Raw genomic sequence first — 13,818 nt, forward strand, 5'->3', positions numbered from 1 at the left:
GGATGGGTTTTTGGTTCATTCACACCCCCTAAATTTGCATCTCAATGTGCCATGGATATTTAATGTAAATATTATAATTAGTGGGAGATCAAGATTTGAAGATGGTGGGCTCGATTCTCGGAAGAAATTTTGAAGATCGAAGACATGTAAAATATTGAAAGCTTATGTAATATTGCATTGCATCCCTGCATTTATCTAGGTTATGGTCATGCATCCGTATGTGGCTCGTACGGATCAATTAGCTCTCGATTATCGATAATATTTTATTATTTATGTTGTATGTGATATATTATAAATAATCAGTATGTGTGTTATTATTAATAATAACAAGATTGCATGAATCCGGCAATCATACAAACAATCATGACACGACATTTAAAATTAATGATAAGACAAATTTTTAAATTAAAATCTTTCATTTTTGATGAGATCCAAAATTTAAATCAAACTCATTAAAAAGATACGTAAAAGAAAGTTCAACAATTCATTGTCTTTCATCAATGGTGGTTAAATGAAGAACGATACCTGGTGTTTTGATCCTGTAATTAAAATGTTATGATATTTTGGATCGTTGTCGTGGCCCGTGCCTCCGCTGAGAACGCAGTCCCCCGGTGGTGGTTCAACTTTCCCGCTGTATCGATGCCTCTGCAGTCATTGCGAGAATCGGCCAAGGCTTTTCGGAGAATATTGGCTCCACAATAATTGCCAGCAATATATAGTACTCGCTAGCAAGAATAATAAGATTAGTGACAAGGATAAGTGGTCGCGAGAGCTACTTGAATGACAATTCCAAATCTAAATTACCAATTTATCCGGTGATTGATCAAATATTTTAGATATTTCATGCTCCACAGATGCAGATGAATATGATTAACTCATAAATTTCATTACTTGCAAAGTAAATCTTTAAATAATTGATATTATGAAATCTCACACAAAATGTAGCATAGGATTCACGCTTTAGTCTAAAAGATTGTATACACTCGTCGAAGGAGTTTCTATTTACATAATTAAGATCACGTAACCAAGAAAAAAAGCTAAAGAAAGATGGAAGTAAGGAAGAAGAAGAGGAATAACAAATGATGAAAAGTAGAAATAAACGTACGTAAATATTCTAACAAGTGAAAGATATCATTCATTTTTTTCAATTCAGCAAAATGAGTTCAATACTCTCACTCGATCATCTTTCAATCTTGCTCAAAAATGCTTCCATTGGTGGCAACTCCTTTACAATTTCTTGCCAATCAGGCATCCCCTGCAGACAGGATAATAAGAGGAGATGCATGTAATCTTGTATCAAGATGGCAAGATTAGCTTAATGTTCGCAGAAACAGCAAAAAAGAAAATTATGTGATTGTGAAATCATTCATTTTTTTCTTTTCAAAATTAAAAGCAACAGATGAACTCTAACCCGTCCAGATTTTCGAACACGTCCATCTAGACGAAGAACTATGTAAACATCTTCACCAGGAGTAGTGCCTTCAGATTTCTGTTGATCCTTGATCCACCTGGTAATGAGAAAATCAGAGGTAAACTGAAATGAAATCTTTAACTTTTACAGAGACTATGGAAAATGAATGATTCATATCCTGGTGACAACTTAGGGCGGAATAGCATTAGTCTCCTATGAAAACCCAAAAAAGCATATGCAACTCCCCCCACACACACACACACCCCCCACCCACCCACACCCGCACCCACACCCACACCCACACCCATAAAATAATGTGTGTATAAAAATCAGGCATTATAAGAAAACGAATTTAAGGTAAATGTCGTCTATCAACCTCTCCCATTCAACAGGTGATACCACTTCTGCCTTGAACCGAATCTCAGCTTTGAGTGTTGAATTTGCTACAACGGATTGGGTTCGTTTATCAAATTCTTCCTGCCAAGAAACCAGCAGATTATATCAACAATCTGAAAGAGTGATTTATTGCGAAATATACGACAAGCCGAGCAACTTATACGTTTTGTTCTACAAGATATGCTCAAGTTACATAAATCAAAGATAATTTTATGAACTTCTAGCCATGGCTTGCAAAAATCATACATGAGGATTTCGTTCACCTCACCCCAATAGATGGAAGAGATGCAGCTGCCTTAGGAGAAAGACCAAAGCCTTTCTTTGCAATTTTCGGTTCTTTCCCTTCACCCCATATGACAGGAACCAGAATAACCCCTCGACTCAGAAGCTCAGTTCGGAACCTTTCGGCCTTCTTCAATGCCAAAGCAACAGTCTCTTCATTCCCAGCCAAAATAATCTACAGTTTGTGGGCAACTATAATATCATGATAAGATCAGAGAAGGGTCCCTACATTAAGAAGCTCTGTTCTTAAGAATTATAAAACTTAACTAAACGGTGGTTATGAACCATAGTGTTGCCTAAAAAATAAAATACATAGTTGATGATTATCTGCAAGAGGAGTGCAACTCAAGAACTATATATAAAGAGTAAGAGAAGAAGTGTCACTGACGGGCCTTGCTGTGTCTCGTAGCTGCACAAGTTCCACGATCCTGTTTGTTGAAAGGCGCAAAGGCAGCCTTGATAGAGTTTCATCTCTTGTAATTTGTGCGATCTGTTCCTCCTCTTTCTTGTTGTCCCACAAAAATAAAGCCACAAGAACAACAATGCCTGTACCATACTGATATGAGAACTCAGTTGACAACTCTGAAACAAGTCTTCGTCCATTTGTTATAGAAAAATAACATTGCTTACCGCCAATATTGATTGCTGCATTTCCCGAGGTTTCCCAGAGGTCAGGAGCACCATCACCACCTTGAATTGCACGGAATAGCCTAGGTATGGTGAATAACAATGAAACTCCAGCAGCTGCCGTAAATGCCACATAGAAAAATCTGCGAACCCCACGAAACGGTGCTTGGACCTCACTTATGAGTTTAAGATCCCTCCGGAATCCATAGCCTATATCTTCTCCACCTAGTCTAGCCTGTAAACAAAATTTATACAAAAAAAATAAGGATAAGAGATAGGTCAAAAAGGGGGAAAATTTGCTGACCTATTTGGGAGGCAAACCTCTTCTTGCAATTCCTTGAATTCAGGCAATGCTCGAAAAGATGCCAAATCAGGATCATTAAGAATGTTGCCAAACTTTAGGTTGTAGTTTCTCAATGCAGTTCGCAAACAATCGGCAGCTTTCTTTCCTTCCCCCCTTACTCAAACATTAAACAACATAAGATTTAGTAGATGCATATCATAGCTTATAGACAGTAACTTGTTGAATTCTTATAAATAAAGAACGACTTAATGCATAAAAGAATAGACTTTCAAGGATATAATAGGAGACATCACTTGGTTAAATAATGTAGTCAGCTCAGTCCTTATGGACAACCAGGATGTTCTTCGACAATCTTTCGTATACGCCCCTAATGCTTACAGTGCCGCAAATGCATAACTTACTCGAGATTGCATACAAGAGTGGAACAAATTCTCGAATTACCTGTAAGCATGGCAGCAGGCTTTATTGTACAGGGCAGCTTGAGCTTCGTTGGGGTTCGGATTCAAAGTGAGAGCAGTATCAAACTGTGTGAGAGCATCTTTAACCTGGAAAAAACAACACATAAGAATGCTAATACAGAAAGCTTCACCAAACTTCAGATACTTATTGAAGACTGACATTTAAGTTTATAGCTTCTCATATTCAAAAAGTTTATAGCTTCTCAAATTCAAAACGAAAACACAGGAATCCCAGAAGATCAACAAGAGAATGCATTAAAACATTGAAATTAAAGATATTATTTTAACTTAAAACAGCTATATCTACTTTCACGAGAAAGCACAAACACTGTAGACAAAGTCGACCATCTTCAATTCTACACAACATAGACACAGAATAATTTGCTGCACAAATGCATTGGACCTAAATCGATCATATATTTTCGTCTTAATTGGTGTTGGATTTCAAATTACCCGTCCTTTGGCGAAAAGAGAGAGACCCAAGTTGACACAAGATTCAGCTGTGGGCACACTCGATTCCTGTGAAGTAGGAGAGGGAGAGCAATGGGTCAGTGTGGCGGGAGATGTTCTCGTATGTTTTGAAGAGATCCAAATGGAAGAGGAGAATGGTGTTTTCCGGCTTAGAAACCATGCTCCAGATATTACGGTAACGATGGAATCCTGCGGCAGGAAGTAGCACAGTTGGCGGTTGTGGTAAGGTGGTGCGAGAGCTGCTGCGGCCATTGACAAATCATAGTGAAGAACAACAGTCTTATCCAATTAACGGTTACCATTCAGTCTTCGCCACTTGTTTCCTACTTTCTTTTAATTCTATTTTATTACTTCTTTATTTAAACAAACAACGATTTATTCCATTTTATTCATAACTCCCTTCACTCTGCTATGAGTTGTGGCTAAATCAGGAAAAATATGAGTAATTAATAACAAAATATGATAAAATCGAGGATGTTTTAATATATTACTTGACTCAATGTCGGATTGAGATTGTGCAAAATGCATAAATTTTAAGAACTAATGGGATTGAACCAAGAACAAACTCAAAACTGTATTATTCCGCCACTTTCAGCATCTTAAGAGGGAGATTATTCAGTTAAATGATTCAATTATCTGGTAGAGCCAACTAGAAGATAATTTAATGATTAATCATCTCTATAATTATACAATATCGTTTGTAATAAGATCAAGTAACTGTGTAGGTTTGCTACATCCCGCCCGATAGCGTAATTAGACCACGCTTGTAATATAGCTGTCCATTTTGAGATTACTTTTTTTTTTCTCTTTGTATTTTATTTGACAAAATTCCAAACATTAATAGGCCTTAAACGCTTTCCTACATATGATGACACCAAAAAGAAAAGAAACAAAAGCCACAATAGCTCCATCTCTAGAAAGCCCAAATTCAGTCCATGTTAAAGGTTTCTTCACCTCCATCAGCACTTCCCTGAAATTGTCATTCAGTTGCTCTAAACTTTTTGTGTTGTCGATAACGATATCTGCCTTGGTCTTTTTCAAATCTAGAGACATCTGAGAACCAATCCTACTGCTTGCTTCCTCGACTGTTGTCCCATCTCTTCCCATAAGTCGTCGAAGCTGAGTCTCGGAATCAACCCAAACCACAATGATGGGGTTAGTCCACTTGTCCATCTTTGCTTCAAACAAGAGAGGCACGTCGAGAACGATAATCTTGCAACCCCTCAACCATAACTTGAACACTTCCAGAAAAATCCCAAATGAAATGTGAGGTGCCAGTAACCTGTTCAAAAATTCAGAACATCAATTGAAGTTTCACATCACAGCACAAAATATGCAGGAAAGGACAAGCAGCTTCCATACGAGTTGGTTGAAATAATTAGGGAACGGTGATATCCAATTAGCTTGGTGATGTTCAGGTAGACCGAGATACTGATTCCATTTAAGGGTAATAAAGAAATAGTTACTGCGAAGTGATTTTTAGAGGCAACAAAAATAGCTTTCAGAAATAACAGACAACTGAATATACTCAATCAACACAATGAGAAGCATACAATATAATGAGTAATCTACGAGCATGAGCATTTCCACCAAATGGTTTTGAAAAAAAACTTGATAATATTTGACAATTGATTCAACATAGCACCATCAATTTTCACCGAATGCTAAACAAGGAGTGAGGACAACATTTACAAGAAGCCCTTACCATTTTGCTTGCTTTTAGAGTGTCTTCCAACTTCTGCAATTTTTTTACACTCCCACATAAACGAGATTATACTACAATTAGCTGCCTCTCGAAAACACACTACTCAGTAAAAAGCTGGCTGGAATGTGTTTTTTATTCATAAAATATCCCAATTTTCCTCATCATATACTCCTCCATATCAAGAGCTGACCAATGGGGAGAACGGGTAGCCATAAATTTCAAGTACAACAAACCCTTAAATATAAAATTTAACTATTGGTTTCGCCATCACATCCTAAGCATATCATTTTGGTATCATAAACAATACCTATTAAGAAGTTGTCGCATATCAGGGTTGTTGAACACAATTTGTCCAAGCTTTGGGCGATCCACCTCTCCATCAGGCAGTAAAATCTCGTCCCCAAATGCTGCCACCACTTTTCTCCAGCCACCCGTGCCTTTCTTCAATACATTCTAAAATATAAAATAAAGTAAAACATGTTCATATCAAATGAATGGAAATAGTCAATACTAGGAAGTCTGAAAACAGGTATCAAGAAAGATTAACATGAAACGATGAGGTAGCCACGATAGTCAAATTTCATGAACATAAAACAATTTGAGCTAAAAAATTCAGTAAACTTCAAGAAAATTAGGGTATAAGCATACGCGAGCAACTACGTCAGCATCGACGATTGGGATACCATGAGCTTTGAAAAGATTGGAGACTGTACTCTTTCCGGAACCGATTCCTCCCGTCAACCCCACTATCCTCATGCCTGTACGTATTACCGGAGAAACTGAATGCCCACTAAACCTTCAATCTCACGTTGAAAAAGAACTAGAAACCTGTGAGATCAATTTCAAGAATTATGATCAAACAGAACGAAACCTAAACAAGTGTATAAAATCAGTTCAGCCCACAAAAGAGAAATCAAATAAAAAGAAAAAGAAACAACGAAATCAAGGAAAAAGGTTCCTTGAACACTGAGGTAAAAAAAAAAATCTTCTAAACTCCAAGCACAAAAAATTTGCTAAAAAATGGGTAAAGTGAACAATATGGGAAGATGATGAATCCAGCAAAAATCCAAACCACCCAGCATAAATTAACAGAAGCTAATCCAAGAACTGAACATTGCGTGCAAATAGGAACTAAGAAATACTGACAGTAGAGGAAGGTTTCCCGGCACATGGGACACAGATCGCCGTTCTGAAGAAGTTTCAAAGCGGTATTATATTTTGTGTCGGTCGTCTTTTCTCTTTACCAAGACAGAAAATATTTTACAATTTTTATGATTTTAAAATGGTGGCAGTTTCATCTTTTATAATTTTATTTGTTGTTAAAAAAATTGCAAATTTGTTAACTGTGTGTTTGGAATGAGACAAAAATGTTCATTTAAACATTTTTGGAAATGAGTAAAGTTACAAATATAGGCATGTGACTTTTAATCTTGTTTATAAATAATAAAGACAAATTTTTGCAAAAATCATTAAAATGACCAAAAACAGTTTAGGCATTAAAGATTACCATTCGTTAGAGTGAGCAATTTGTATACAAATTATATTCTCCTTGCAATCTTCATACGAAATGATAATAATAATACAAAGGAGCAATTGATATACAATAAACAAAGAATGTTCATCTTTCGTTCACTGGAAAAAATAGTTGATAACATGTTCTGTCATTTGTTGAGAAGGACCACCTCGGGTTAGACTTGCGAAATGGGAGCTGGAACTTCTTGGGCTATGAATCAAAAGATGGATATAATGCTTCCGTGATGGTAAAGAATGTTTCCACTTCCATAGGCTTAGGATCAACCTGAGAACTGATAGAGATCGGCGATGGTGACCGAGCAGGAGCTGGAATTCGTAGGGGTGAGATGGAATCCAACTTCAGTTGGGGAGCCTATAGCCTTTGATGTAACATTTCGATAACAGTGGAATCGGTTCTGGAGGTAGGAACTTAAGAGCATTTGCATCATATTGCTCAGTTCTGGAGGCCAAGACCGGAGACATCTTTTTCTGCATTACACTTGGCCATTAACAAATCTTTCCTGAGAAGAAGGGCATCAGAGATGTCTTTGGTTCAACAAATTTCCTAGACATGATGTTCTATTAATGCCACAATGTTGATTTTCTTGATGAGCTAGGCAAAAGATAAGTTTTTCCGATTAGTCTTACTGGCGGTGCATTTGTTCAACTGATCTGAGCAAAAACTGAAATCTTCTTTTACTGGGTCTACTCTCTTCTTGGTTGGTGGGAGTGCTAAATTAAAATTTCCTTTCCCTTTCCTGATGGAGGAGCAGCAGTAAGCGATTCGGGAGACAGTTGATGACAATCTTTTAGGTTTCCTGGTCTAGGAGACTGACTAGAATCTAGATAGGTTTGGCAGCAGGAATAGAGGTGACGACTTCGGCGGATGGCGATGAGATGGCTTCAGAAAGTGGAAGAGCAGTAACATCTTCAACAACACTGAGCAGTAACTCAATTTTTTTTTTGGCTAGTAATTGAAATCCCTCCAACTTTGTTCGGTTTTACTAGAAACTTTGAATGCAACACTAGCATCTAAAATTTGAATTACACCATATACATGCACGTGCAAGTTTTTTTTTTCTTGTTTTGGAAAACAAAATCTATACATATATATTGTTCCACATATACCAATGGACGCACATACACACAAACTTTTAGTAAATTCTTTTTACTATTCGAAATCACTACGAAAGATTTTCATGCAAACAAGAATCGCAGGAGTAGATTTTTCCTTTTTTTCCACATTTAATTAGTCAGTTTCAAACAGTTAGTTACATGCATACAGATATTTACGACATCACGAGGCAGAAAGCCAAGATGAGTAGAGGAACATAGTAATTACGCCAATAAACACAGAACATACGCTAGAAGGCTTCTTCAGGCTTGAGGAAATTATGATACTCCAACTGTGCCATTTCTCCACCGGTTGCTGGGTCGAACTTGCATCGGTAAAAACTGCATAAAATTCACATACAAATTAATAATTTTGTGAAAGACAATAATAAAAAAGAGTAAAACTGCACCACATGACAGTATAAACGTGAAACAATGGGATAAACCCCGAGGCCGGCATGTTTGTCCCTCTTGTCCATCCTTGACTAGAGAACCATGACATTAAAAATAGCACAAAGAGATCTTCGTAATCATGGAAATCTTGTGTATAGAATTTTCAACAAACCTTCCATCCAAGCCAAGAATTACGACCGTATTCTTTTGGTGACCAAATGCAGCGATATGTTGAGATCCTTCAGGCAAGCGAAATTGAGCCACTGACCATTCGGAGCTGAAGTACTTGGGGAGCACTCCTGCCAAATGAACGCCTCATTATGGTGGGCCCAAAGGTAAACAATAACAAATGGCTGAAAGCATTCACTACTAACTCTTGGATGCCAATTACACCGACTCTTGGGAAAGAATGAGGTGCATGAAAACATTATTACCATGGGCTAACACCCACAAATAACAAACCAAATGCAAACCTAAGTAGATAATCCGTGGAGCCAAAAACGCATCCATGATCCATGGACAAAGTATAAATGCTAGAATAAACCAAACAAAATCAAAGATTTCACCAATTCAACTTGATTATAGGGACCAAAACGAGGTCATCAACTTCTAATATCAATACAAAGGAGAAAAATATTTGTTCCACATTTAAACAGAACATATGTACCTTTGATGAAAGAGAGAGACGACATAGAAGTGTTAACAGCAGTATTTGAATCAGGAGGACTATCAGACCTATCACTTCCAACATTTCCTAGATTAACCTTCAAGCTAAAAACATGAACAGTATCCTTATCACTTGAGACAGCCAGCCACTGGGAAGTGGGTGAGAATGCCAGGCTATAAATTTCCGCTCTGTCTGCACCCCTCCGTACCTGCATCATATTCGTTAGCTTTTGTTCCATATAGAATCAATCATTTGTGCTTTCACATTCACCATTGAGATAAATCAAAGACATACAAATGCAGAAACAAAACACACAATTTGTCAGCGTTAAATTTCATTTGACCCTAAACCAAGCTCAAAATATCAATAACTGGAAATATAAATGGTAACAACAGTTAAAAATATGGCAGTGGTGAGTAGACTATGAGTAACAGAAGATAAATATATTAAACTGATACAGAAAGTAATCTTTGAAGATACCCTCTGAGCTAAAAGAGTTAGACAATGTTCCATTTCTTGAACAAAAGAGTATTTGACATCGGGTTGTGTATGTTAATGATTCCTTCAGTGTTTAAACATAAATAAATTCTACTGATTCTATATGAAATGTTGATTACTTAACATCCAACTTATTCCAGGCTTCTAGCTAGCACTTTATTTTTTAATTCATGTGAGTGCCACAACCACAAACGCTTCAAGGCATCAAAGATTCAAAATGCCTTTTAAGTGCACCTTTAATGCAGACATAGAAAGTTCAAGATGAAATGTAATATTAATCATTCAATTTTACTAATAGATCAATGAGTAATAAGTATTTATTTTATTGCCCTTTATTAGTTGTAAAGTATATACTTGTCTTTGATGAAATTTTCTTCAAATATTTACATCTTAATATGCTATCTTCCAGGATGCCGGCATCTTGCTTTACAAATAAACCCAGGAGTGGTAGTGCACCTCACGCTCGTAATGAACATTCACGACACTTTCTGTGAATCTGTATCACCCAGCCCTGTCCCCTTCCAGACTCCCACTATATAACTAAACTTCAGCAACCAACAATACATGGATAAAAGAAATTCACTTACAATCATGCGTATTAGAAAAATACCGCAACAATCAACACATTCAGCAGTTAGAAAAGCCGAACTAAAAACTCAAAGCTGGAGCATTCAACAATTACAGATAAAAATAAAAAAAATTTAAGACAAATAAGTTACCTCCTGCAATAAAGAACCATCATGAGTATTGAAAATTCGAATCAGGGTTCCTTTACTGCTTGCCGTGGCAAGGAAATTACCATCCTGAGACAATGTAAAGCATGCGATCCTCGAATCATGAGCAAGAATAAACTTGGTCCTCTTCGATGCATAATGCTCCACCCTAACCTGTCCCTTCTGCAACCCCGGACAAACCAATACAAACGACCCAGCTACCTGCGACACCGCACACAAACCCTTCGAGTTCGCGATCGTTTCAATCTGATGCAATAGTTTCAAATCCGCGAAATTATAGATAAATATCTTGTGCTCCAGAACAACCACAATTCTATCCCTTCGCAATCGAACCCCACGAACCTCAGACCTAAACGAAAGCTCCCCGATGCACCGGCTCTGATGATCGTCCCAAATCATGACCTTGTTCACCGGATACTGCGGCGCATCGCCGCCACCAACTAACGCGAGGATATTGCAGCGGAAGAGCATCTCCACAGCGCCAATGCCACTGTTGCAGTCGAAATCACGGCGGAAGATCTCTCGGAAGGGGTCACAGTTGTAGATTCTAAAGCCTCCATCAGTGCCTGTGGCGAAGCACCCGTAATCCTGATTGAAGGACATGTGCAGAAGCTTCGCCGGGAAATCGATCGCGGTAGGATTAGGATTCGGGTTTGGCGTGGCGGAATTGGCACTCGAAGAATGGAGATTCTCGGAGTAATCATCATCGGTCAGGGCGGGTTGAGGCCATGGGTGCTGCTGCTGCTGAAGGTATGGATGGAGTATGGGATTCGGGTCCGGTTCAAGGTCCGGGTCAGGGTGAGGGGGGAAGCTGGAGATGGTAGCCATGGAGAAAGAAAAGAATAAGGGATACAATTGGATTTATGAGAAAGTAAAAGGAGTGGATTGAATAGGAGAATTTGGAATTCAGATATCGCGAACGTAGATTTGTCCTTTCGGTGAGTGGAGAAGAATATAAAAAACATCAACAGATTTGTATTGAAACTAATGCCAAAAGACTCACTTTCTCGATATGTTCGATATTTTTCGCTCTCTCGTTTGATTACCGGGGGGGAAAACAGAAAAAGAATCTTGAATTTTCATTTATTCTTATGTTCAATCTGAATGTCAACGACTTGAATTTTGTTTTGAGTAAGTTTTTTTTGAGACGATCTGACGAATCTTTATCTGTGAGACGGTCAATCATATCGATATTCAAAATAAAAAGTAATACTTTTAACAAAAAAAAATAATATTTTTTTATGTATAACCCAAATAAGATATCTATCTCACAAAATATGACCCGTGAAACCGTCTCGCACAAATTTTGGACTTTTGTTTTCATATGATAATGCACTGACATTTGAAATATTTTTATTATTTAATCTTTTCACAATCACAATGGGTATTTCAAATTTTAAAATTTCGATATTTTAATGTCTAATAAAACAAAATAATAATGTGAACATATCTGCTTATGCTTAAACATTGTCGGGTAAATTTACAAAACCATATTAAAAATATATATAATATATTTGGATAAATTGGATGAGCTTGGTGGACAATTTATTGCAAATATCTAATTGACTTGGTCGTCGGAGTGTTCTACGCACCAAGATATCAGCTTTTGTATGTTCTTCTCTTGGAATCTGCTCCACACTCCAGTCGATTAAGTTTTCCAACAATTCTTGTATAGCCCTTAGATATTTCACCGGTCTTTCTTCTCAAACTTCATGAGATCCCTTCAAATGTTGAGTAACCAACTGTGAATCTGTGTAAATGGTGACCCAAATGGCGCTTGTTCTCGAGTTGATTTCATCCCCGTTAGAACATATTTTATATTGAGCTTCATTGTTTGAAGCTTGGAAATGTAACCTCACTACAACCTTAATCTTGTCCCCACTCGGAGATATTAGAACAACTCATACAGCAACGTCTTCCTTGCTGGAGGCATCATCCACAAATATCCTCCATACTTTTTTCTACACGAGATGAGCCATCTCGGTTAGGAAGTATAATAAGGCTTGAGCTTTGATAGCAGTCTTCGGCCATACTCTCCTAGCTCCACTGTCCATTTTACCAATCTCCTTGAGATATCCAGTTTGTTCATTATTCTTCCGAGTGGACCGTTGGTGAGAACAATAATAGGACGAGACAAGAAGTAGGGTCTTAACTTTCTTACGGTGATTACCAGGGCAGAGCTACCTTCTTGAGTCCAGTATATCTCAATTCAGTTCTTTTGAGGGTGTGACTGACATATTAGACAGATTTTTGATCATATCATATTTCTCGGATAAGGACTGAGTTGACAGGATGCTAGGTCGCAGACAGGTAAACCCATAACTTTTCTCCTGGCTTGGGCTTCACTGGGATGGGTAGCCCGGCTAGATGATTTTTCAGACCTTGGAAGGCTTGTTCGGACTTATCATCCATCCAAACTTCTAGGTCTTTCTTAATACTTAGAAGAGATCATTGTGACGTACCGATCTAGAAATAAATCGAGATAGAGCATTGATCCTTCCTGTAAGCTTCTGCGATTCCTTTAACATATTTAGGAGAAGTCATTTATGTGATAGCTCTTAATTTATCCATGTTGACCTCAAATCCCCCTCTCGATCACCATCAACCCGAGACATTTGCCACTTCAACCCCAAAAGTACACTCGACTATTTTTAATTTCACCTCGTAATTTCTAAGAGTCGAGAATGTCTCCTTGAGATATGATATGAAACAAGATTTCTTTCTATATTTAAAAAGAATATCATCAATGTATACCTCAATATTTCTCCTGGCTTGCTTCTCAAATATCATATCCATCAATCGCTGATAAGTGGTCCCTGCATTTTTCAGTCCAAACGGCATAACAGTATAACATAATGTACCGCTCGAGATGATGAACCTGACCTTGTCTCGATCTTCTCGGGCCATGGGAATTTGGTAATGCCCCTGATAGGCATCCATGAAACAACGAAATTCATACCTCGAGGTGAAGTCCACCAACTGATCGATCTGAAGCAAAGGATAAAAATCTTTAGGGTAAACCTTATTCAAGTCCTGAAATCCACGCACATTCTTCATCTGCCAGCGGTTTTCTAGACCATGACCACATTTAAGAGCTAAGTAAGAACTGGACTTCTCGAATGTGTGGCTTGAGCAATTCTTGCACCTGCTCAGATATTTTCTTGTCTTTCTACATTGATCGAACTGCCTGAATCCATGAAAACTCACCTTCGTCATAATATATGCGATGAGTTAGCTGTTTAATTTA

General features: G+C 37.7%; 3 protein-coding genes across 7 annotated transcripts; all 3 read right to left on the reverse strand.

Moving 5' to 3' along the window:
• Positions 1-899: 899 nt before the first annotated feature.
• On the reverse strand, positions 900-4,276 carry LOC142543682 (protein LOW PSII ACCUMULATION 1, chloroplastic). Of its 3 annotated transcripts, none has more exons than XR_012819807.1 (9): positions 3,932-4,276; positions 3,462-3,565; positions 3,038-3,173; positions 2,720-2,951; positions 2,478-2,635; positions 2,071-2,264; positions 1,788-1,888; positions 1,412-1,508; positions 900-1,255 (listed from the first exon to the last, which is right to left on the reverse strand). XR_012819807.1 is itself a non-coding variant. In XM_075651083.1 (9 exons), exons 1-9 carry the CDS (start codon positions 4,199-4,201, stop codon positions 1,181-1,183), a joined length of 1,362 nt encoding a protein of 453 aa, XP_075507198.1. In that variant the 5' UTR covers positions 4,202-4,274; the 3' UTR covers positions 900-1,180. The 3 variants fall into 3 exon arrangements, 1 of the variants encoding a protein (XP_075507198.1); XM_075651083.1 differs by having other exon boundaries at positions 2,076-2,264; positions 3,932-4,274; XR_012819808.1 differs by lacking the exon at positions 900-1,255 and having other exon boundaries at positions 1,494-1,508; positions 2,054-2,264.
• A 467-nt stretch (positions 4,277-4,743) lies between these two features.
• Positions 4,744-6,938, reverse strand: LOC142543683 (dephospho-CoA kinase-like). 3 transcript variants are annotated; one of them, XM_075651085.1, is made up of 4 exons: positions 6,801-6,938; positions 6,303-6,482; positions 5,962-6,107; positions 4,744-5,231 (listed from the first exon to the last, which is right to left on the reverse strand). In XM_075651085.1, exons 2-4 carry the CDS (start codon positions 6,408-6,410, stop codon positions 4,787-4,789), a joined length of 699 nt encoding a protein of 232 aa, XP_075507200.1. In that variant the 5' UTR covers positions 6,411-6,482; positions 6,801-6,938; the 3' UTR covers positions 4,744-4,786. The 3 variants fall into 3 exon arrangements, with proteins under 3 accessions (XP_075507200.1, XP_075507199.1, XP_075507201.1); XM_075651084.1 differs by having other exon boundaries at positions 6,303-6,412; positions 6,727-6,889; XM_075651086.1 differs by having other exon boundaries at positions 6,727-6,886.
• A 1,422-nt stretch (positions 6,939-8,360) lies between these two features.
• On the reverse strand, positions 8,361-11,575 carry LOC142543687 (autophagy-related protein 18a-like). The gene is made up of 4 exons (XM_075651089.1): positions 10,557-11,575; positions 9,340-9,547; positions 8,845-8,971; positions 8,361-8,621 (listed from the first exon to the last, which is right to left on the reverse strand). The coding sequence occupies exons 1-4, from the start codon at positions 11,397-11,399 to the stop codon at positions 8,531-8,533; spliced, it is 1,269 nt and encodes a 422-aa protein (XP_075507204.1). The 5' UTR covers positions 11,400-11,575; the 3' UTR covers positions 8,361-8,530.
• Positions 11,576-13,818: the final 2,243 nt, after the last annotated feature.

The sequence above is a fragment of the Primulina tabacum genome, chromosome 4 (genome assembly GCF_025594145.1).
Source record: "Primulina tabacum isolate GXHZ01 chromosome 4, ASM2559414v2, whole genome shotgun sequence".
NCBI lineage: Eukaryota > Viridiplantae > Streptophyta > Magnoliopsida > Lamiales > Gesneriaceae > Primulina > Primulina tabacum.